The 26,470-nt window shown below is 38.4% G+C and overlaps 1 protein-coding gene across 1 annotated transcript in view; it reads right to left on the minus strand.

Annotated features, from left to right (window-relative positions):
* Positions 1-573: 573 nt before the first annotated feature.
* LOC135074690 (zwei Ig domain protein zig-8-like) overlaps positions 574-26,470 on the minus strand; it is a gene marked incomplete at its 5' end in the record, with an annotated part of 319,508 nt that continues 293,611 nt past the window's right edge. The window contains 2 exons of the mRNA XM_063969059.1: positions 574-786; positions 5,778-5,905. Coding sequence (XP_063825129.1) covers positions 574-786; positions 5,778-5,905 — 341 coding nt within the window. The remainder of the gene's footprint in view (positions 787-5,777; positions 5,906-26,470) is intronic.

Raw genomic sequence — 26,470 nt, forward strand, 5'->3', positions numbered from 1 at the left:
CATCATTGTCAAAAATATTGACAAACCGCGAACTGTCACGGCCAAAAAACTGACACGCGTCCGTCCTCCGTAAGCGCCACCGCGCGACTGATTGAGATTGTCCAAGCCGTCATGGACGATTTTTTCCACATTTTTTAACATTGTAACTAAATAAGACGCAATATAAAAATTTCATCCGTTAAAAGCCCTCAAGTTATTTCTGAACTTTAGTTTAGTAAAAGATTTAGAACCTCAAATCGCTTATTTTAAAAATAAAACCATAAATAGAAAACGAATAGAGGTAACTTTGGGAATATATTCTATCGAGTCAACTTCATCAAATCGTGTTTCCACCCGTTAATAGCCCTAGAAAATATCCTCAACTATGCCCAATAAAAATCTTAGCCTTTAATTTTACTGTTTAGTACCTCAAAAATGAAAAATGAAAACCTCATTTTCGCCATTTTCTCTGCTACCCGGCCTTAATCAATGTATGCAAGTACCTCAGTTTGTATAGAAAACACGCGCGGCACAACACACTGACAACGCGTCTGCGCGCGGGATTTTTTATATGAAATCGCGCTCGGTGCGTTTCTAAGAAGATGACCTACTCATTTGTTTACTCTGGCGGTACTGACCGTTGAGCACGTGCACGCGCACAGACGCCACCTCGGCGTTGGAGGGCGAGCAGGAGTAGCGGCCGGAGTCGGCGGGCGCGGCGTCCTGCACCAGCAGGTACGACGTGGTGGCCGCGCCCTTCTCCGTCACCACCGACACGCCGCCGCGCGACGAGTCGTACGAAATCACCTGCTTCACAACACATTTACACCGTTACACGTTTAGTCGTACAACAACTATTTATTTTAACTAGAAAAATACATCATACTTCATTTTTTATTTATTTATTTAGGAATAGTACACAGCACAGTATCAATCAAAATATGTAGTTTTATTGAGCCATCCATTTAAGAACCAATTAACTATGGTTTGCGGTTAATGTGCTTGTACCCGTTAAGTAATCATGCCTACCTTATTCATTAAAAAAAACGACGCTGAAAAAGTATAAAACAAGATTTTCAGAATACTGAACTGAACAAAGTTGCTAATGTAGTTGCATAGTAATTCTCATGTTTGGAAAGGCGTAGTCACACGTTACATATACCTGCCTAACGTAGCACTTTGACAACGTGTGACTGCGGTTTTCCAAACATGAAAATTACTATGCAACTACATTAGCAACTTTGTTCAGTTCAGTATTCTGAAAATCTTATGTTATACTTTTTCAGCGTCGTTTTTTGTCGTAGTTGGGTTTTAGTTTTTTTACTTTTAAGATGAATAATGTGCTGCATAGTTCCAAGGGTTCTAAAAGGATATAAATAACAAACAAAGGGCATAGGTTTTACGACGGCCGCAATGAAATATTTTGGAAAACCTAAGCTCATTTTAGACGCGTCAGGAGAGTAAACCGAGCTTAGAGCAGAGGTTTTTAGCGGAAATTCCCAAGAATTCCAATTTCACATGTTTGCGGCGTGTGCAGCGGCCAGCCGGTCAGGGCTGGCAGATAGTCGATACTTGAAGCGCTAGCAGTCTCAATGTGAATAGGCACACTGCACTGCTCTACTGACAAAGTTAATGATCTATTTACATATGTATAATGATAACATTCTTGCTTGCGTCACTCATGTCTATTTTCTAACGACACCGATTTTAAGGTGTCCTTACAATCGCAAGAAACATGATTTTCAGCATAATTTATGATTTCTCTATATGGTTACTGCATCTGGTTTCGTTCTAGTTCGATTTGAAATATCTAGCAACATTGCATTTGTACTTAACTGACCCGGATCGGTGGCACCTTGATGTCTACTGCTTTATTCAATACTGTTTGCTAGCTATTTAATAATTTTGCCGTGTGGTGACGGCAGAGTAGAATACATTTGTCACCAACCCCTACTCTTCCCGCGGGTGTCGTAAGAGGCGACTTAGGGACTACACATCAAACAGAGAATGGGCAGCAGCGCTCTCTGAAAAACATCAATCTTTTAAACTGCGATCTCCAACCCGCCTGCCTAGCGTGGAGATTATGGCAAAACCCTCCACTATAGTGGAGGAGGCTCATAGTCCAGCAGTGGACTGTAAAGGGCTGTTGATGATGATGATGATTAATAATTTTAATAAGGGAACTGTATTAACTTAAGATGACGATACTGGACGTGGGCACACCTCAAGTGGGCACCACACCGGCAACTGCCTTAACTTCGTCAGCCACGCCTAATAGCTCATAACTGGTACATTAATATTCAGAGGCGGCGCGGCGTGTGCGCACGCCCAAGTTTAGGCCGATTCCAACTAATTACAAGTATCACAACTAATTACTCGGCTCCAAACAACTGCCGTTAGTAACGCTAATTAATATCACCGGGGAACCTTTGGTACTAATTTTTAATACGAACTTTGAGTACAGTTTATGTTCAGAATGTGTAATGTAATTCGTAATTCCCGTGGGGATTATGCTAATCAGTTCTGTCGCCGCCACTCGTTAACGTTTAATGTTTAATTGCAGATACGAAGAAGCTGTTCCGGGGTGCCTGCCAAATAATACCATGTAAGTTATAATAATTTACTATTGTTTAATACTTTACTTTTGGTTGTTTTTAATTAAACAAAAGCTTGCGAAAAACGATATTGAGCATACATAAACTGTCCTTTGTTGTTTATTCTGGTTGAAACTTATAAACAACAATCAATGAACGGAGTTGGATTGTTACGCGGTAGGTAGTTTTTATACTCTAAAATACGGAGTAAAATATTTTCTCCGTAGATATAGAAGTATCTTGTTTCGCTTTTAAAATCTACTAAGACAAACAGCGAGTCTTATTAGATCACGTAACCTTTTCACAAATGGTATAAGTACTTACTATTCAAAGTAAGACTAAATATTTTATTTTTGTAACGGTCAAAATGCAAAGAGACTCGCACCAAAACGCATCGCTTTGGAATAAAATGGTGCCACGGAGCTTTTGTTCGCTTCGAGTTTGAAATAATGTAGTAGGTGCGTTAATTATTAAAGGTGCTTACTTACTGGTGGGTCGTAACTCGAGTCATAAACGCACGCGTACGTACATGTGGGGGATTGTAGGGGAACCCGATTATAACGTTTTTGTAGGAAAATGTTTTATGAGCTGAAATGGCCTATTACAAAAAACGTGGAATTCATCTGTTCTTTCTGATACTTGGATAGTTTCGAACGTGGTCATATTTTTATATTGTTATAACTTTTAGGGTTTCGCACCCAAAGGGTAAAAAAGGGGTTTGTCTGTCTGTCACCAGGCTGTATCTCATGAATTGTGATAGACAGTTGAAACTTTCACAGATGATGTAAAATAAATGCCTGCGTGGGGCTCCCATACAAGAAACGTGATTTTGAATAATGGCACGGAACCCTACGTGCGCGAGTCCGACTTACACTTTCCGATTCACACATTTTGTATGAATCATGGAGGTTTAGGTATAATTCGGTAGAAGTAATGTGATTATTTTTAGAATTTATTAAAGTGGAAAATCCCGGCAATAAGTATTTACTATTTGGTGCTCACAGCGTCGCGGGTGGCGAAAGTGGGGCGAGAGCGGGTAGCTATTTGAATTTGTATTGTTTTAATGAAGTGAGCGATTACCACGCTGCCGCTCGGCGCCTCGGTACTTGTGGCTCGGTATAGCCAGGGCATTAACAGCCTACCACTCGAAACAACAGGGTCATCACAAAATAAATTCACCCAATATTATTGTACCGAATGCGACGCTAAAAGTTGTAAGTGGTTATTAGCCAAATAGTGCACCTATTGAGATAATTATAGAGAGATGCCAACTAATGCGCTGAGTTCGAAACTTAGTGTCGCATTAGAAATTGACTCGTACAAAGTAATCAAAATATGTGCTCATTATCCACTGCGGTATCAGTACTCAACGTTCGAATAATCTTTAGTACTACGCAAGCAATGTAAACTGTTTACGTTATGACGTCTGCAGCAATGTTTTCTGTTTTTGGGCATATTGCTGCGACACCGGCCCCTCCCCCTTGTCACATCTCCCTTTAGTTTCTGTGTGTGATCTATGAGTGCAGCCCTTTTATATTGATGTGCTTTACAAAGCGTTCGGTTATTAATTTAAAGTTTACCGAAACGTCTGTTAAATGTTTTGGTGTGTCTTCAAATGCGTTGGCCGTTTCCTCTTGGCTGGAGCCAAGGCGTCGGGTTCCGCGCAGATCGGCTCATCTATCTGCCGTGATTTGGAGCCCAGATTGGATTGTTTGTTAGTGCTGTTTCATCACTAACCTTGCATTCAGAAATTGAACTCATTTCACGTGGAACTTGTCACTTCCGGAATTAACATTAACATTGTGTTTGTGTAGTAAACGATGGGGGGGATAATATAGTTGTTTAAAACGATATATTAACTCAGAAATTCATTCTGCAATATAAAGCCATTTTCTTATGACATTTTAATACAGGCTATCTCGAGTATAAATAAGCCTTCTACATTGGCAAAAGTGTAAGCTTTACCTATTAAAAGTTATTAGTTTATGCTGAATAACTAATCTACTATATAAAAATAAGTCGGGTTTTCCTCCCTGACGCTATAACTCCAGAACGCACGAACCGATTTCCACGGTTTTGCATTCGTTGGAAAGGTCTCGGGCTCCGTGAGGTTTATAGCAAAGAAAATTCGGGAAAAGGGGGTAAAACGGGATCCACGCGTACGAAGTCGCGGGCGGCCGCTAGTTAGTTATAATCCTGTATTACTTAAAGCCGCCTTGAACACAATGACAGTCTAGCGGCTTACTTATTCATTTAATTACCCACGTTTATTTTGTTAATTTCATTATGTAGAGTGTTGTGTCTAGAAATGGCAATAACTTTGCGCCACAACAATAACACGCAATTATGCTTAGACAAATAGTTTATACAATTGTTCCATTCAAATGGCCGACATAAATGGGACAAGCTAAACTTCTTACAGTTGAAATATTAGAGGGCAAGTCATTACAGTGCCAATGCCGCGGCCTCATTATGCTATAACAAAACATTGCCATTTGTTTTGTCTAAAATAATGGGCTGAACTTGGTATGAAACGTTTAAATGAAAATTATCATTTAGAGTAGAAACCAGATACACAACAGACAAAGAATTATACTAGGTAGAAAGAAGTAACGTTTCTTCCTTTGTTTAGTGCATTATATTACGGACAATATCCCTTTGACTTTTCGTAAAAAAGTAATCGATTTTATAAGAAAAAATGTTGTAGCTACAGTGTACAAAAAGGAACACAGGAAATATGCTCTGTTTGATCAATTAAAGAACGTTCTAACCTTACATTAAAATATATTACGGCTACAGTTAGACCAACATTAAATTAACATTTGTTTGTGTTTCTTAAAAAAGACCGACTACTGCGATATCATATTGATTTTTCAGTAACCCATTCACGCCATGTGTGGCTAAGAATCAAACCAGAACGTCCAATCAGAAAGGACTACTTACGCGTTATTTATACTTTAATGCCTTTTGGAGAAAGTTTCATTAAAAGCAATTGTTGATTTTCAATCCCAACCCCGCCCATCGTTCGTGGAAGGGTAAATTAATGTTGGTCAAACTAATAGCACTGGTTTTCCAAAGGTCAGACGAACTTGTCAAAGAGTAAACATTCGCCGAGCTCATAACGTCATCGCCTGACCGTTGAAAATTAATTTACCACTAAAAGTAATTGAAAAATTGTGTCATAATTACTTTTTGTCCGCTCACCTCGTCCTCGTGGTACCAGAAGATGTAGGCGGGCGGCTCGGGGCTGAACTGGATGAGGCACGTGAGGTTGATGGTGGAGCCGATGTCCACGTGCAGGTCAGGCCCGCCCAGGATGCGCGCCGACGGCACTGCGGACAATTTAATGTTTCTCCAGCAAGAGTTGTTTCAGTTTTATTTATTTATTTATACTTTAATGCCAAATTTTGAACACAAGGCAAACTTAATGCCATAAGGCATTGTCGACCAGCAGTTTTCAGTCTACGTAAGTACTATATGTATAAATGTATAAAGAGTTGGCGAGTGTAGATAGGTACTTTATTCAGTTAGTTTAGAAACACAAGGAAATTCATGCTTTCTTTGCCAAGGAACAAACAAGTAAATTAGATTTCATTAGCAGTAGGCGCCGCTAAGGTTTCTCCAACCGATGCTGATGCGTATCTGCCCATTATCCCTGCGGCAGTAAATTTCCTTGGCACGTAAGTTCAGCACTGGCAAACAATCTGTCTTATGGTTAAGATATAACGTGTGTGACAACTTAGGTTGACTATCTAGGTAAAACACGACTTCCCATCAACCTGAAGCATTAAGAGAAAAAAATAATATTCCGAGCACTCATGTAATTGACTAAACAATGGCGATAGGCCATTAATATACACTCGAATAATGATAAAAGCGGATTTAAACACCCATGAGACGTGGTGTATAGACCTTTTAGGCTAAAACCCTTCCTCTATTTTACTATCTAGAAAAAGCTTTTTCCTGTCTATTCTGACACTACACGTAACATTTAAGAAGTTTTTCACTTGCTTGTTTTTGTTGGAAATGTAAATAATAACTCTACCAACTGATCCTTCGTGAAAATGTTCAATAGATCCGTGTCACGAGATTAGAGGTGAGTTTGGAATTAATTAAAAAGTAATCAGGAGAACTATGCCCACGTAAAATACGATTAATGTGGCTTGAAAATTAATTTGGTAAAGTTTCACATTCCTGTCGCGAAGTTTCGCAGCCCTTTTTACTGAGAAACCAAAGGGTTTTCTTTCCACTTTGAGATCTGAGCACTCTTTTTAAATATTCCAACATGTATTGATAAAAATGATCTCTAGATTTTTTTATGATTTATTTAAATATTTGAGTTTGTATCGACACGCTGCGCTGTACTATTTGAGCAGATTATGTAATTATCCAGCGACTGTTATGTTTAGTGAAAATGGTTTAGGTTAATTATAAAGATATACGAGTTTGTTCAATAACTGTTTACTACGTAAACAATTATACCAATTTAATTCAAAATTTTTGACAAGTGAAGAGAGGAAAGAACCTTTATTGCCCGTTATCCACCCGCGTGGTTCACCTAGGTAGACTACGGGAAACTTATTTCCCGTGGTTCACCAGAAGGTCCTTATTTTAAATTGTAGTATTACGAAAGAATATGATTTGAACATGCTTTGCCAAATGCAAATGTACAGTCACGGAATGAAAAGGTTCGTCAGTTTTCAAATTGATTCCTTCAACGAATCGCGAGCACATATTACCTTTTGAAACTATGTTACAGAATTATCTCGAGTTAGAGAAAATAATCTTTAACTGTTCGTCAGTAAAGTTCAAAATTAATCAGATCAAAGTTGTTTGACGATTTATCTTGTCAAGAAGATTATTATGATTGATAAACTAAAACCTTCTTGTTGGTTCAAACTGCCATTATTATTTCTTTTAAATAAAATAAAAAAATTGTCAATTGGTCAATGTCATCATTGCATTGCACTGATGCAGATGGGATAGAAAAATAAACAAGCAAAACCTTATTCGTTAGCAAACGTCATATTTATTTAAATGTTAGCAGCACTGTTTCTTGCACTGTTATGTTGGCAGGTTTGACTCTCACAGTACCTAGTGCAAGCGAAAACCGACACTAAGGTGACGAACCTTTTCATTCCGCGACTGTACTAATTCAACATTCAGGAAAACACACATGCCATACATCTATTAAACCTACCTAGTTGTAATAGTTGCACTCGCTTTCAAAATCTGTTCTGGTGCATTCAATATCTGCACCTGCAACTAGATTTTGCCTATTTTTCACAACTTAGAAATAGAAATGTATTATGCAATACGGCCAATAAATTCAAAAGTTCCATAACATTATGTTAATGCGGTATTACAATAGTTCCACGCAGTTTGCGTCATTCGCGGCTGGCGTTTAATTCACAAGAGCTGTACATTATGCACGGGAGGGGAGGGGTCATAGTGACACGTTTGCAGTTCGCCGTCCTCGTTGCGGGAGCGAAATCGGTTAAGATCGGGAAGTTAGTTCTGCTGATCAACTTTAAACTACAAATTTCAACGTCTTTGCTACGAAAGAGACGCGGCTACATACGCTGACTACGACGTAGCAACGAATAGGAGCGCAACTACGAAAACTGCTACGACATAATTGAACCTTGCATATCCTACAAAATTTATAGTGAAAAATCTTCAGGAATGGCTGACTACTACCTGTTCAGGAATTCCTTAAATTTGCATATTAATGTATTTTAATAGAATAGTATCCATATTACATGAAACAACAACCTGAATAGATAAATGTAAGTACGAGAATTCGCAAATAAATAATTTTATTTTTATATTTGCTTTCGTTTTATCCACACCATCTTTGTAGACATTTTGGTAGTAATATAAAAAATAGGTAAACACTAGGTATTTTCAAGCCAATTTCGGCTTAAGTATAATGCGTAATCTTATTGAAAACCACTGTCTCTTACTTTAAATGTGGTTAGAGATAGCTCATAATTATTATAACCTACAAGTCACACTCATGACACTTGCAGGTAAAGTAACTTGAGCAAAAGTACTTCTCGTTCATACTCGTATAATTTCAAATATGTAGGTTTTACCTACTTAGACTCCATTCGCAAGTTTAAATCGGTCGAGCAATCAGCTTGAATACTCCGTTATGAACTCTTCCGTTTTATTAAATCAAAATTATTTCCTAGTTTCAAGGAAAATCGTTTCCATTTGAAAACGAAGTCCCAAATGTTCCTCCAGTTGGAAAGTGAAGCTCCTGATTTCAATAAGAATGGAGTAATTTGAAAAACTGCATCGTTCGATGGCTCGCGACGAAAATATATTAACGCTTTGAATCTCATTTCTAACGATAAATCGGCCAATAATTCAGCCACTTAATACTGAAAAGCCGTTGAAAATAATTTCCCTGACATTTACAATATTTTTAATGCAATCATGATTTTATCCGTGAGTAGTACCTACACTACTTTTAGGAATTTATAGTCTTAAGCTTTCTTCGAAAAATGGGCTATTGAAATAGAACACAAATGTTTTTCAAATCGGACCACTAGTTAATGAGAAACAAATTCTTCAGCTTTATAATATTAGTGAACTTTAGATTGTGTAGGTACCTAAACAGTTGTGATGTCTACTTTGATGTTAATAAGGTTACGATAACCGCCTCTGTGGTCTAGTGGTAAGACCACCTGCTTCAGACGCAGAGGTTTTCTGTTCGGTTTGGTTGGTGGTAGGGCTTGTTCTATGTCCGCCTGGTTAGCTACCACCATCTTACCTAAGTCTGTCGCCATAACAACAATGTTAACAGCATTGTTGTATTCCGGCAGTTAGAGGTAAGATAGCCAGTTCCTCCGTGCTTGAGGATTCCGGGTGAAGCTCGCTTCCACTTTCGGCCTGATCGTCACTTACCATCAGGTGAGCTTCCTCGTTGTGGATGAAAAAAAAAGATACAATGGTTCAATAAGTATTTAAAAAGATGACTCAGTTGTACGGTGATATAAAAATTAAATAATAAGAATAAAACTGGAATCTGAGCATTCGAAAGGTTTTCCGAATATTTCCTAGGACGCCGCGTGAAATTTATCAATTTTCTCCGGCGACGGCGCAGCGCTGAATAGCGCAAATGAGCTCCACAAGTCACGGAACTTATTTTTACTCCAATTACTCGGAAACACGCCGTGAACACGTGTATGAATACTTTGTCCAATATTTTCTGTACAATACGGTCAGTAAGACCAAAATACAAGTTATTGCGGTGTAAGTAGAGTCAAAGTCAAAATTTCTTCATTTGCATAGAGCCCATAGACTATTTAAATAGTAGGTACTTAATTACGAAGAGTAGGGGTACTTTATACAGATTCTTCATTACCAAATATGTTTCCAATGAATAAGGCTGCAAAGATTTACAGCAAGAGTGGTTTTAAAGTCACAACTTATGAGAAACTTTAGTTTTGTTCCCCATCGGGTGGTTATTTTAACTGTCTTTACATTTATTTTCAAATAATTATGAGCATTTGTAAAGTTCCAACTGTTGATGACATTAACTCGCAATGAGCGTGCAGAGTCGTGCACGGCCGAAGGCGGTAATTCGATAACGCACATGTGCCAAGCAGTGGCAGCGGGTGACGTTAAAATTTCATTTGTGGTAAGAACCGAGAGCTTGTAATAATAATTGGATCGGGGTTGCCTGTCACAGCTCACTGAAAAACGCCAGCGTATCCGGATACGCATTCGTCGAAAATTAAATTTCAACTTGTGTTTGAATATTTGTTTGCTCTATCTATTAAATTACTAAGGCCCGATTCGACCAAACTTTTATCCGTGAATTACGCCTGGTATAACTGACACATTGACATTTTCAGTATGGGAAATTATATCAAAATGTCGAAAAACTGACGATTTATTCTGAGATTAATATCTCTTGTTTGGTCGAATCCACCCTTACTCTTAGTCTTTAGTCTAAGTTGGCTGTACTTAAGAGGCTGTGCGCTACGGTCACGCCAGTTAATTCCGTGCTTTATGGTGTCTGTCGTTAGTACGTAGTGCGAAAGGTGTTCGCGGAGTTTATGGAAGTCGTAGACGCATTTCAAGACAGTCAACGCTTCCTATATTCTTTTTTGTTGGCTTAATTAAGGAGTTCGATGCAATGCCCAGACAATTAAAACTTAAAGAAAGAAAGAAAAAATGTTTATTCAGTATCATCGACAATACACTTACAACAATACTTAACATTATTTAATGAGTAGATAGTTACAATGATACTGAAAAGGTATCCACTCAGCATGGTGTCGTAGTATCTCAGTAGATAATGCCACGACGCTTCGTACTATCGTGCGTCCAAGTCGCTTGTTATGACTGCATGAGTGTCTGTATTGCAATGAATTTAACTTTTACGATTAATACGATTTCTTAAAAAAAACAATACAGAGTCATTCAGGCCATACTAGGAGTGCAGTAAAAATATAATGTTGATCATGTTAAATAAAAAACAAGCCCTTTACTTAGAGACAGCACAAAAAACCCCCGCGGAGTCTCATCTAAGAAATAGTTTTGCGTGTAGTTCCCACACCGCGGCACCGCGTGCAGAGTGGGCAGCGTCGTCGCCCGCTTACCGCCGCCTCTCCCGCCGGTAACTACGTCAGCATACATTTAGCTGCCGAGGAAGCGCAGCAAAGAATAATTTACCGTCTACGGCGAAGCACTTTGTTTGCGGGGTTCGCAAAATTTGCGCTGCGGGTTAGGGTTGCCGACGGCAGGTATTATTCACAATAGTAGTTTATTTTGCAAAAGTTTACAGAGTTGTATAGGTCTCAGTTATTCCCCAAGCACGCATTAAATACTTCTTGGTAGTCGGACAAACAGGTAATTCCTAACTTATTATCTAATAACCCAATCAGGGCACCACGAGTTGCCGAATGAGGTAATTTCAAATAATTTATTTATAAGAATATGTGAAGTGTCGAAGTTTAATTCTGAAGAAGTACTTAGTAGATAAATTAATTTTAATATAGGTAATTGATGGTTTTATAAAGTGGCATTAAATTGACTTTTGATATTACAATTCTAGCTTCTAAAAAGTTATTTATTTTTTCCCCTAATTAAGTGGTAACCCTGATGCAAGCACGAATTTGCAGCGCTGCAGCGCACTTACGCCGCAAATTGGTTTAATCGCCCGCTCTTTGTTGCATTAAGCGAGCCGCGTGAATGAAGGATCCTCGGTCTGATTATGACGCGATAACTTTTAATTGTCGCCGCGCTGCATGCTGGCTGGCTACCGCGCTCCTGCTGCGAACGCAGACTGTGCTTCGGATGTTATTCGATGCTCAGCTATGTCGGGAATGCGGCCATTCACTTACATAATGTTGCAAATGCGGTTGCAGTTCGCTTAATTAAGGTTTCATAGCGGCAAAGCAGGCATATACTTATGTAGATACATATAAAATAATATTATTACTTTTATGTCAGGAGAAAAAAGTATTTATGAGTAGGTAGGGAGGTATATACCTAATTGAAAAGTAAAAGTGTCGGAATAAACAATAGAGTTATAATTTTCTTTTGCTAAACCTGTAATTCTTTTATTGTTATAAAGTGACGTTTAGTGTGGAAATATCACTTCAATTATATTTGCATCTTCCTCTATTGTGAAATAGGCCTACACTTCTGTTATAAAAACAAAATATTATTGCAGGTCTGGTTTTACCAAATTTTCCTTCGACTTCATATTACGTACCTACGTTGTCTACTTTCATAATCTTCGGGCACACATTTTAGACATCTTACAGCTTCATACACGTGTTAAAATTATAACAATCTCCTATGATAATAAGCGCTTATGAGCTGAGCTGTAAGCAGCCGCGAGCGCCGCGAGCGAAGTGTTATTGGAGCAAGCAGCGAGCGAGCGCGGTGAGCTGACGCGGCTTATGAATAGCTTGCGCCGCTTATATTAGCTACAAGTTTGCAACTTGCGAGTGTTGCCATCTTTAGCGTGATAAATGGATGGAGTTTAGTTTACTTTGAAGTTGCGTCTTCAGGTCCGCTCACCAGGCCAGCTTCTCGTCTCGTAGTAGGCTTTTATCAGTAAATAGTTAATCTAAAAATTTTCGCCATTGAATTGCGAGGCACAAAATTATAAATTAAATTGTGTAATTATCAGAAGCTTTCGGTAGCGGTTGCCGGAACCGCGAGCGCAGAACAACAGCTGATACCGAGAGCGTTCGAACGATCTCGTTAAACGGCACACTCTATAATGAACCTATTTGATTACGGCTTCACTCATTCCAAGAACTTCAAAGCGAATTAAAAGCGGCCGTGTGCGGAATTCAATCCGTTACTATGCAAATACGAAATACCTATTCCTTCAATGCGAAACCAACTGCTCCTCCTTGAACTTGCCGCTATTAAGGAAATGAAGAGCTTTCGCACGGATTATTTAAAAAATGCATCCTAGTTAAGTCGGTATTGTTTGACACAGGGCGGCGAAGTACCTTGTAAACCTAATATAATAAAAGTAATCTTTCTACATAAAAACAACATGTTGATTCACATAGAAAAATTTACGCATTTTTTTTCACATCAAATGCGAGCTCTCAACCTTTCCGTGACGTAACACGCAAGAGCGAGAGCTTTCACTGCAGTGATTGCAATGTGGTGTAGGATACATTAATTTTTCATGAAAAATTAATACATATACAAAGTAGGTTCGTTCGTTCGTTCGTTTCAGCCGAAAGACGTCCACTGCTGAACAAAGGCCTCCCCAAAGTAGGTATATTAAAAAAACTTTTACCCTACCAGTGTTTTATGTCAAAAATTAGGAAAGGCACTCGCCTCGTCAATCATCTTAAAAAGGTATTCTTAGACCATAATTATTATTACTAGTACTTATTTTGATCTAGTACTTTTAGCTTATAATAATTAGTCCGTTGCAATATTAAAAGCATAAGCCATAGTACAATTTGTTATATAGGTATCTTAAGTAAAAAATTCAACCCCACAGCAAAGCTTCCTGAGACGTAAGTAACGTAACACGTCTCTTTAACATAATTTCAATGTAGAAATCCGGATTCAATTTACCTTATCGAAAGCCGTTTCAAATTAAAGTATAAAAGTTAAACAAACAAATCAGTATTAAAAGTTGGCGTAGCGTTCGGCTCGTTCCGCCCCACTTCGTAAAGCGCCACATGATTTCGGAACTCGCTTGAAACTGTAAGTAACGCTAACCCTGTACTACTGAAAGTTTCATGGCTACATCAAAGGTAATAAATATCCAATGTTGACATTGAGTCTTACATTATTTTCTCATATTTTTGTGACCTGATATTTGCTTTAGAATCATAAATTGCAACATAGTGCGGAGATTGGTGCAGTTTCGATATACGGAGATTACCAACATACGAGCTCTATCATCCTCATATCATAAGGCTATTGATAGGGTGGATACCCATTTTACCAGATTCAGACAATCGGGTTTTGGATTATCTGTATTCATAACCACATTGAGCGAAGAGAAACATTAGAATCCTAGCTCTCGCAAAATGTATAGTTGTTCCTGTGGTAAGCAATCTTCCCGACCATGTATCGATACAAAACTCGCGCCGTATCCCCCAAGACTGCCATCAACATAATAAAGGCAATATCTCAAAAGTAGCACGACAAAACTCGCGCCAATAAATCGAGCCAAAAGCAAAAATATGTCGCCACTTTTGAACCTTCTAGCCTTGACTTTAGGATGAGGAAATAGCGCAAGTTGTTGTTGGGTGTAGTCGAGCTAGTGAGGTGCAAACTGCCGGCATCCGTCAGCGTCCGGCCGCGCCTCCCACGCCGGCTTTGTGCCAACATGCCGAAACAAAAAGTCTGCGTATGACTATTTGTCCTTCACACTGAGAGCATTTTGTTCATAAGCTATGAGTTGACTTGTGACACAGCGCTCGTTAAAAAATATTAACCAGAAGATACCTTTTACTGGTGCCGAATAAATAATGCCACATCAGTTCAACAAGTTGCAAGTTGTTTTACTAAAGTGATTAGAATGTTTTAGGCTTATGAAGTTCGTTCGTTCGTTCGTTTCAGCCAAATGACGTCCACTGCTGGACAAAGGCCTCCTCCAAGGTTTTCCACAATGCACGGTCCTGCGCTGCCCGCATCCAGGCTCTTTACGAGATCGTCGGTCCACCTAGTAGGAGGCCTGCCCACGCTACGTCTTCCAGCCCGTGGTCGCCACTCGAGAACTTTTCTGCCCCAACGGCCATCGTCTCTACGAGCTATGTGCCCCGCCCACTGCCACTTGGTTTTAGCAATTCTGCGAGCTATGTTTATGAGGTACATCTGATTAAAATAAAGTGAAACCATCGAGCTTGGTAATCGATACCTATTACACAGTGTCAAACTCACGTTTTATCGTAGCCCTATCGTATTTCCAATTTGCATTGTAACAGGCTTTGGGGTCGTCAAAATAAATGATACCTATAGCCGACCAATTACTTAGGTTTCTACCACATGGTGCCTTATGTTCTGGCGTAACAGGTACCTACTCCTAAGAGATAACGAAATAGTTTATGTAATAAATGATAAAAATTATCAGTGCGAATTCTTTCTGGGGTAATAATTTCTTTTATTTCCTGCTGCTCAAAATTCAGTAAATTAGGAGATAGAGGGTAAAGTCCCTTTAAAATGTGCATTTAATGTTTGCTCAGCTGAGAATGAATTTCTCAAGGATGCATCTTAATAAAAAGCCGATTAAAGCACCGGTGTGTGCCTGCACCTGCATGCGAGAGCGATGAGCACTCTTAGCCCGACAAATTGCCAGCGAGCACGGCAACTAAATGGCGCAAGACGAAATAACTAGCAGTTAATAAAAACTGGTTTATTTAGACTTGTTTAAGTGATATTAGGGTTCCACAGATCCCATGAAAGTTCGCAGTAGTGTAATTATGTGTACCTATTGGCACAGTTAGTACCTATTGCCGGTAGCTGGGAGTAAGTTACCGAAGTCAAGCTACCACCGCCGAGGGTGGAGGCTCTCGGAGTTTGACATCTGAATGTAAGAGTGCTTGCAATAGCTTCCATGAATATTGCTTTATCTGTGAAAATATATAGGGGCGAAAATGACACAGGCGAAGCCGTGGGTAAAAGCTAGAAATAAATAAAAAAGGACAGTTAATGTTCCTGCATAAATACATGATTTAGGACTTTTAGGAGTTAACAAAAGAGCTCTGATTTCACGGATCGCATCATACGGACGACAGCATATTGTAAATTTCCTTTGGTTTGCGATTGTTATTCACTAAATATAAATATGAATAATAATTGTAGACCAAAGGAAAAAGGCAGCGTTACATAACAGCGTAGGTACGTAATACTATGTGTGAACTATGTGTGCCTATGCCGCCTCGTGCGGCAGGAGGTGCTATTAATAGGGCTCCTTTATACACGCGGCCGCCGCATAAACAGGGTTGCGATTTCTCACTATTTTACATTTTGAGTAGAAAACTTACCGCTTGGCGTCACTTTGTTACTTGGCGTAACAAAGTGACGCCAAGCGGGGGCAAACAGGATCGTGGGCGATGTGAACAAATGGGCTAAGTGTAAAGAAATAATTTGCTTGCCAACGCTATTTTCTGATATCAGCTGCTGAGTGAGCACAGTAGGACCTTTGGGAGTACTGCAATCGAAGTATTCAGTAGAAGTACAGACAAAACAAGATATTGAAAGTAAGTAATTTACTACTGGGATATAAGTACGAGTAAATACAAAGGATCAGCATAAAAATACTAGTACAAACGGGTTTCCAATAACGTCAATATCCTTCTTTGATGTTAAAGTTAATCCCATAGAGGGTTAGGATGTGAACTATACTACCTGTACTTTGGAAAAGTAGCTACTGAGTGACATCAAGTGTTTTCGTACCGGTACAGAGTTTGGCAGTTTTCAGAAGAAAACACTGTTTTTTAATTAAACAACGTAGTCCGAGTTCATTGATTACGATCAACCTACCATTTCATTGTAAAGTTATGAGTTTTGTAAGGCACGTGTGACCGTCAGTCCAATTTTTTATCGAATCAAAAACGCAGTTGATACGTTTAGTACTACCGAATAGAAAAAAAAGGAATCTGAATATTAAGGTAATTCCAACGGCTTAGATTTCAGTTTTAACGATTGAATCAAACTTCAGTGGAACTGGTCGCATGGCTCATCGGCACAGCGCACCAGGCCCATCTATTCGTGTGCCCCGCTGGCCCGGCGCGACGCACGCGCCCGCAGTGTCCCGCTCGCGCTAAGTACATTAAGCTCGTGCTGAAACTTTTCCCCTGTTTACGTATTTTAAATCTGGAACAGCGCTGTATCCAGGTAATGCGGTGGAGCCCCGGCTTTACCAACTTATGCGAGGATTTCGCTCGTCGTTTACTTAAGGAAAAGAAGGAAATGATAGATAAATGGATAAAATAATGTTTTTCCAAATTTCAAATACCTTTTTGGTTACAATATTACCTATATTTTCCGACAAGAAACAATGTAAGGCTCGTAAAGTGCGGCATTAACAGTAGTCATGATTAAATAAAATCCATGCGATGGAAAAAGATGATACTTACATATTAAGGACAGTGGAAACCTTGATGTAGACAGAAAATAGCGAATGTTTGTGCTAAATAAATTAAGATACATTGTAATGGTATTCTTGAAACAAAAATAGTAGTAGCAAGTAGCAACTGTTGTCTTCGGCCAATAAATAAAAATCCTAGATCGGATGGGAAGCTGCATTCAAGGCACGGATAACGTCCGTCGCGGTGATCAAGACGAATGCTCGCTCGGGCGGACGCCGCCTCCACATGTCTACACTAATCTACACTATCTACACTAATATTATAAAGAGGAAAACTTTGTTAGTTTGTTTGGTTGTAAATGTTGTAATGAATAGGCTCAAAAACTACTGGACCGTTTTTAAAAATTCTTTCACCATTCGAAAGCTACATTATCCACGAGTAACATAGGCTAAATTTTATTGTGGAAAAAAATAGAATTCCGTAAAATATGTAGATAATGTAGTCCACGCGCGCGAAGCCGCGGGCGGAAAGCTAGTAGTTATACAGAGGCGTGCGAATGGTACTTGTGCGGTGGGTGTATTGCTTTGAGACATCAAAAACTATGATACCTATTCATTAAATTTAGCATTGTAGGTAATGCTGGTAATGCCGAGAGGCTCAGCTCTTTCTAAATAGGTATATGACAAGTTCCGTTAAGGTCAAGATGTTAAGCAACAATCCAGATTCAAGTTGTTAGCTTTATTACTAAAAATATACTTGCTAGGTATATAACAAACATTCCTACATTGTCGCGCGCACACCTCAGTCACCGAGAGGAACAAGTTAAAGAGGAGAAGGAGAGATATTTAAATCAAGTATATATTAGAAGATAAACTTTATCCAGTCAGGAACGTACCTGTTTCTTCATTTGAAACTTTAAAAGTTTAGAAGCGAACAGTTCCAGCATCTATCACCGAAAATGAATCTGGATTGTTATTCAGGTGGGTAATACAAGCCGCTTTACAAATTGCACCCGCCTCCACTAACAGATAAAACTCCATGCTCGTTCGGTAGCGAGATTTAAAGTTTCGCCCAATTTGGCTGCAAGTTGTTTCTATAATCTTATAACTCGATCGTAGGTAACGTTTTACTTGCTGAATCTGAAATATTAATGGAATTCTACATTAACATAGTTTGATAAATAACAATTTTTCAGTTGATGCAATCGGTTTTTTTTTTCAATAATATTTTATGGGACCTAACGTGGGGCTTAAGAGTTCAGACGGGTAAAATAACAACCCAGCAGTGTTAGTGTGAGCCAACACTGCAGCGTGCTTCATTCGCCCCCATTTGGCCCGCGCCCGGTTTCTTCCCCACTACACGTTCGTTATTAACAGTTGCAGCAACAAAGGTCGGCTAATGAAGCTGAGTGGCCGCTTGTCCGCAGCTCCTAGCAACTTAATGGATGCAATACTGCTGCATAACTCGTTGATGTCTTTTACTATTTCTTTTATATTGCCACTTTAGCGTGTTCTCACATCCATAGAGCCTTGGCGGGCGTCCAAGTGTGTACCAAAATGGGTCGTTTTCCACACTGCCCTAGTGGGGTTGGAGGTCATGAGAAGATGTTAGCGGTTAGCAGCCATCAGACGTGGCTTAGTAGTCCAGAATACAGCATTACCTTATAAAACTAGCTGATGGCACAATCGCACGAAGCGTTCAGAACCGAAACGTTTTTAAAGAAATATAGTATGCATATAATATTTAGATTTTCAACCGACTTCAAAAAAGGAGGAGGTTCTCAATTCGACCCGTATGTTTTTTTTTTTTCTATGTTTGTTACGCGATAACTCCGCCAATTATGAACCGATTTGAACAAATCTTTTTTCGACGTATAGGTAATACCTCAAGGGTGGTCCCATTTAAATTTAATAATAGAAAAAACAACCCCCAAGGGTGGAAAATTGGGGATGAACTTTTTTATACGCAATATCTCCGCCGATTATAAATCAATTTGAACGATTATTTTTTTGTTGAATAGGTATTATCAAAAGGGTGGTTTCATGCGAATTTGAAGAAAATATTTCACCCCCAAGGGTGGAAAATTGGGGATGAACTTTTTTATACGCAATATTTTTAATTTTTAGTTTTTTTTTGTGTTCACGCATTTGAAGTCGGTTTTATTTTTTTAAAAAGTTATATTATATTGCATTATAATCATCTACTGAACGCCTGAAAAATTCTTTATTATTATTTAGAAAAATAAATCAGTTACAATATTATTGTAACTGATTATTTTTCCAAACGCAGGCCGCTACCAACCGGGTAACATGGAAAGCATTGGGAAATATGAATGAAACCTTGCAACATTGCGGTCAACTCAAAAGTTTTCTAAAGTAACCGAAATACGACTTTTTAACTGATACTGGGTAGATGGTCACATCAAACTAGCGCGTTAAAAACGGACGTCAAATAGATGCATTCTCTCATTACGGCGGGTGGCGGGGCGGGCGCGGGGAGTCGTTTCAATAATTCGTCAAATTGCAGCAAAAACCCGCGGCGTGTGGCCGCGCCGCGCCGCACTAAAATTCATACGCGCGAAGTTTTTACGGCTGGGAAGGCACCTGGGTGTGCTCACTTTTTAACAAAAATAGAAGACACGAGTTTCCGACTGTAAATTAGAATGAAACCATGCCAACTAAAATTTGATAAAATTTTGTTAAACTACGATAAAGTTTTGTTTATTTCATTACATATTAAATAGATTTACTGTTGGCAAACTTATTCGTATTTACGAATGCCAATGTGTAAATTTTGCTTTGGGATTCTAAATAAAAATCTCTGTCTATTATTTTACAAAAGCTTGTAAAAAAAAGTTTATGGGGCGACGGACGCTGACTATTCCATCGCGGTCCTGCCCCATCTTACTTAGTTTGCAAGAATAAATACTTATGTGCAGCAAAGGTATTTGCGAAATATTGTGAATTGCTTGTGCTTCTCAGAATTCTAATGCAATCAACTGCAATCACCGATCAGCAAAGTCGTAGGGAAATGTGGCGTCTAGTCGTGTTCCTGAATGTAGGGCGGCGGCGGCGGGCGAGGGCGGGCGAGGGCGGCGAGGGCGGCGCTGACGCCATTACGGCAAAAAATGGAAAGTCTCCGATGCACTCGCACTGTCTCGTGACAGGGGTGTGCTTCTATTTCTAGAGCCTTTTAAAATTTAACGCCTTCGGTGCACTCACCCTGAAAGACAGGTGTGCTAAAATGTTAAAATGATTTTGAAATAATGCTGCGAATATCGCCTTTACTGAATGTTTTGTAATGAAGTTAGAGGATATAGTTGAAGATAAATTCTTCACCATTATATCATTTATTAAGAAAAATTTTAAATAAGGCGGAAAATTAAGTGCTCCAATAAAAAAGTATACATTAGTAACAATACCTAACTATTATTCATACTAATAACACTTGAAAAAGTTTAACAATCCAACTACGAATATAAAGGTAATAAAGCGGTTCCTTTGTAAATAAAGCCTAATATAAGTTAGCGCAAACAACCGGCGCCGGCGTTGGGCGCGGCGGCCGAGGGCAGTTTACACGGTGCAATTTTATTTAATCTGTCGCGAATCGTTATCTAATCGTCCGCGAGAAAATAAACAGTCTGTATTTTTGATCTATTTATTTTATTTTATTTTATTAGGGACAACAAACAATTGTACAAACGGTTTTACAAAGTCTTACAGATATATCTTAAATAAATGCACAACCAGCACCGTTATCCACGGATCTACTTAGTTTTAAAGCGTTAGGAGCGCTTATTTAAGGTCCTGTTGGGTAAACAGATATCTCATTAGTATTAATATTAACTAGAACTAAATCAGAAATAATAATACCTACCTTAAGCGATAATGATCGAAAGCACCTAAAGGGCATTTAATAACAAAATATACCGCTCTATTTCATGATGGATTCTACTGCGATGAGTTACATGGGAAATACTTGATTAATCATATTTCCTTTACAAAATGAGGTAAACTTGTTTAACTATGCTGAGTAACAAGTTTCGCGCACTTGTATAGGATTAGAAACTCACTGGAAGACGAAATGTAATATTAATAGGCATGTATTTAAATGATCTTTTTAAATTAGCAAAAACGGCAATTAAAAAAATCTAAATGGTCATCTATTTTAATGATTGATCCTCTTTCTTTGAGACATAAAATAAATGAAATCGATCGATATTTTAATCTCTTTTGAACTACGCAAAAAATTATTGAGATGTAAAAATTATATCTGATCGTTACTTGTTGGTCCTCAAAAATAAAAGAAATGAGCACCAAATATTCAATATTGTGATACTTTTTTAAATAATTCGATTTGTATAAATTATTTTTTGTCTATACCAAATAATCTTCAAAATAATTATGTTATGGTACTTATTTTTATTAAGTTGTAGTCAAAGGATGGAAACTATTTAAAGGCACTTGATACTTAACACGTTCACACTGCGTTATCGGGTCGAATTGACCTTAGGTGCTGGATGCGTTAGTGCGGGATGGATATTTTCGGTCTTTTCAGTAGTACGAAATATAAATATTGTTTTGCAATTGTTTCGTCACAGTAAATATTTGGAAAAAAAACTTATCAGGTCCTTGCGACCCGAGATGTCGCACTAAAAGTAAACAAATATCGTTTAGTGCTTTTATCGTGTCTAATCGACCCGTTGACAGATGACTTTATGGTCACTGATCACGGTCGAGATCGGTATACTAAGAGAAAATCAACCTTGCGATTTGAAAAAAAATAAAGAGGTAAAAATTATGATGTCGGGTTCAGGGATGACAGAAGTAAGAAATTATTTTACATAGCGCCTCTAGTCCCAAACTAAGCAAAGCTTGTAATTTAAACAAACATGGCAATGTACCATTCTGCTTGCTTATTGGCCGCTAAGCCCTTGGCCAACTCAGTAAACGACCAATGACGGACGATTGTCACTCAACCACAAAGTACCGCGTAAATTAAAAGATATTTTTTAATTAAAAATATTAACCAATAATATTTTTAATTAGATCAAATATATTTTAAAGTTTAGTTATACATAGATCGAAATGTATTTATTAGGTGATCAATATTAAAAGGCAAACTTGGTATAAAAATCATCAAATTAACAAAATTAAAGATCAATAACTAAAAAAGAGGATCAAATATTATTTTTGTTTACCAAATATTAAAAGAGTATGTTAAACATAAATATTATGTTACCTTAAATGAAGATCATTCATAATTTATCCGTAGATCAACTAATATAGACCCAATAATTAATATAAAGATAAAATATAATAAAAAACATCATTTATTTTTAAAAGTGCACATACAAAAAAGATCAATTTGGGGGCACGGCAGTGCCCCCATCAAGTCGAGCAAAAAAGCGGCACGGCCGTACCATCCTTTTCTCGAAGCAATTCAGGCCATTTTCGACCGCCTGTAACTTCGTTGTGGATAAAACTAGAAGGCTGAATTTTCATTAGCTATGCAGGCATTGTAAAGACACGGTATATTTAAAATTTCATTCAATTTGAACCAGTAGTTTAAGAATTATAACGGGTCAAAGTTACTTAATTTTGTCACTCACTGACTCACTGACTGACTCACCGATCATCAAAATTCTAAGGCACTTCTAGCAGACCTAGAAACTTCAAATTTGGAATATAAGTAGTGTTTGGTGTATGAATCAAGGAAAAACTAAAATATTTGGGGGCACGGTAGTGCAACCGCCAAGTCGAGTAAAATTTTTCAATTTCGGTCCAGTTTTCTAGATACATAACTGCTGTCTACAAAATACAAAAAGAAATGAGATTTGGGGGCACGGTAGTGCAACCGCCAAGTCGAGTAAAATTTTTTAATTTCGGTCCAGTTTTCTAGATACATAACTGCTGTCTACAAAATACAAAAAGAAATGAGATCCCATCAAAAACAATACTTGTCAAAAAAACCAAGCCTCGCAACTCAGTTGTTCTACGGTAAAAAGTTGTGAGATCCATGTAATACCAAGTCCAGGCCAGGAAATCTTTAAAGTTTTACATAAATGTATTGACTTGGCCATCGCATGAAAACACGTGTAAATTAAATTATTTAGTGCGATGGCCAAGTCAATAATTTATGTAAAACGTTAAAGATTTCCTGGCCTGGACTTGGTATTACATGGATCTCACAACTTTTTACCGTAGAACAACTGAGTTGCGAGGCTTGGTTTTTTTGACAAGTATTGTTTTTGATGGGATTAGTTTTTAGAGGATCAAATAATATTGTCCCATATTAATATGCTCCTGCGAAGTTGTCCTCTCTGGTTGTATTTCGCGAAGTACGGAAATTGTTGCTGCCGTTACTACGTAGATCGGCGATAGGGCTGCGACGCAGGCACAGAAATACAATATACTTACCTACTAAATTGGTTTAATTTTGTATTTAAATTAAATAGACCTTAGCAAGTTCGATATTGGAGTAAGTCAAAAGTTACGTTACGTTAAGTTATACGATTCCACAACAATTTACAGAAACACTCTACTTGCGTGAGTGTATAATCAACGGGACTATGCCCACCTCTCGCCGCGTTCTCACCGCTGCAACTACAGCTTGATCGCCAATAAAAAACCCAACCAGTGAAGGTCAAGTTTGTCCCACAATGAAATTAATCAGAAGAACATAGGTGGAGTTCGAAGTTAAGATTCGACTTCCGTCCATTGCAAAGCGGATGACAGGTTGAGTGTATCATTAGGAAACTTCTGCATGATTTAAGAAATCTAAGTAGGTAGGTAAGTATAATTAGTTATACTTACTTAGATTTCTTAAATCATGCAGAAGTTTGCTTATCAGTTCTGATAAGTTAGCTTATCAGTGTTTGTTGTGCTACATCATCCTGCACCAGGATGATATATTAATGCGTTAATACTGTTTGTTACCAGACCTGTTAGGCCGTGCCCGGGTTCGTTCCTTACTAACTAAATAGGGTGCAAACTTGCTTGTTTCGCGAAACTTCGCGAAAGCGGCCAATTTTGACGAATCCGTTTTGCGGCTTGCGCAGTTATTATTGTGAAACTCCGCGCGCTTTTCCCTCTCATTCCGTTTTGTTTTCAACAACTTTTCTGGTAAATTTTACTTCATATTGTTTTGTGGGAAACCACATTTTGGGACATTTGAATAAAAATGGTTTGTGTTCTGACAGTGGTATTTTTGGTAAATATTTAAAATATTTTGACTCTAGTATACCTACGTACCGAGGATACGACAATGAAATGAAATTTAGATTAGGCTCAGATGCGTTGACATTGAATTGTTGCTTTTACTTTATTTTTATTAGTTTGCTTTTACGAGTACTTTATGTGCAGCGTAACTTAACAACTTTATGACAGATTGTATGAATATTTTACTGATCCCCGTCCCTTCAATGTTTTTAACATCTGTTGTTGTACTCGTAGTATATTAGGAGACAATAGTATCCGTCTATCTTGTTCTTAACAAACAACATTAAACTTGTCGGATTTTTCAGGTTGAGACATACACGATGTTAATTTTAACCGGTGTGTAGGCGAGGCCTTATGAGCGCAGGGCGAGCGCACTGCGGCCGCGGCGCGTGCCCGCGCGTCGTTGTTTGCGCGCGTCAAATTGCGTAACTTTCGCCAACACGTGGCGACTGCAAGTCAGACTGAAACTGTTTGGGTATAAAACTGGTTTGTATCGTGTTTCTCGCTAATTAAAAAGGCTAAAGGTATAATTTGCTATTTTAATTGTTACTTTTTCGTTAATAGAAATATATATTTATTTGATCCTATGACATGATTTCTATTAATCAATTAATCGCATTATGATTACACTAGCTTTTGCTCACGGCTTCGCCTGCGTGAAGTTTAGCTTAATTCACAGATCGTTAATAGCCTATATTTATGCCATTTTGTTGTGAAAACAATAATACTGTAAAGTTTCATCAAAATCCGTTCAGTAGTTTTTGCGTGAAAGATTAGCAAACATGGTATATCCATACATACATCTACACAAACTTTCGCATTTATAATATTTGTAGGATGTAGGCGTGTTGTTGACACGAGGGCTTTCCATATAAATATTCTTTCCATATTAAGGTTTTGGACTCGATTACAATGGCAATACATAATAAAGTCTAATATAAAGGCACACACAAATCGAATGAAGTAGGTAGGCATCACTAGTATCGACAATAACTTTCATCCAGTACGAGTGAATACTCCATACTCTCATTTTTCTAGTCGCTTAGCTTTCGATTTGTCCAAATATTCGTATCTTCGCGGCAATAGACATGTTACACGCGAAGACAATTTTCTGGCTGTCCCATCGCACCCGTGGAGGACGCCTGCTTTAATATTTGAGAGCAGGACATCCTGTGAATAAGGCATGAGCTGTACTGCGACGGAATTTATCGAGTTACAACCCTTCTGCGGGCGGCGGCGCAACTACCACGTTGCTGGACCGAAACACTTTACTGGGAGGTATACAGGTAACGAAAGGTCTCCTGCATCACCACGAAAAAAGGACGTCAAATAAGAACAAGGTTCGTGCGCTAAAAGAAATGAGGAAAACATTTATGTTGCATATTTTTTCGTCAGACCTATGCCAAATAATGTTATCCCATCAAATACTAAGCGACCGTATGACCGTCGTAACAATTTATTTCTAGTGTCTCGATTGGCAAATAAAAATAGCGGAAAATGCTGTCTAAATGCCCATCAATGTTATTGCTAGAATAGTGGCATTTTAGGGCAAGGAATGGCATAATTGTATGAGATAAGTACATGTCTCCAAACTAAAAATCTAAAATGTACCAACCCGAATTAACGATTCGATCTTCAAAAGTCATTATTTTTTTGATCAACAAACTATAAATATTTTTCAGGTTGAGTTGCGAAACGGTCCTTGTGCGAACAATTCCGACGGTTAATTAAATTCAATGGGCAAGTTAGAACTAGCGCGACCATTAACATAACCTACTTAGGTTCCATCGATTGTATGAATTATTGAGTAGCCACCGTCGCGCCAAGTTCTCAAACCCCTCTTAATTATACATTATGTTTGTTTGTTTCATCCTTGATAACATATTTACGCGTGCCCGATGCTCCCGGCACTGCCACCGTCTCGGCGTGTTCATGGTCCCCAAAATAAAAGAGTAAAGTTGGGCGTAATAGAAGTCAACCTGCGGAGGGCGGCCTGTCCAACCTTTTGATTTGCGAAACGTCACGTCGTCGTTACGTTTTTGTGGTCTTTAGTCTTCCACTTCTTGCGAGATTTTTAATTAAATTGGCATGTCTCATTAATTTTGATATTTTTTGCTTGTCGTCTTAAGGTTGT

The sequence above is a fragment of the Ostrinia nubilalis genome, chromosome 1, assembly GCF_963855985.1.
Source record: "Ostrinia nubilalis chromosome 1, ilOstNubi1.1, whole genome shotgun sequence".
In the NCBI taxonomy this organism is placed as follows: Eukaryota; Metazoa; Arthropoda; class Insecta; order Lepidoptera; family Crambidae; genus Ostrinia; species Ostrinia nubilalis.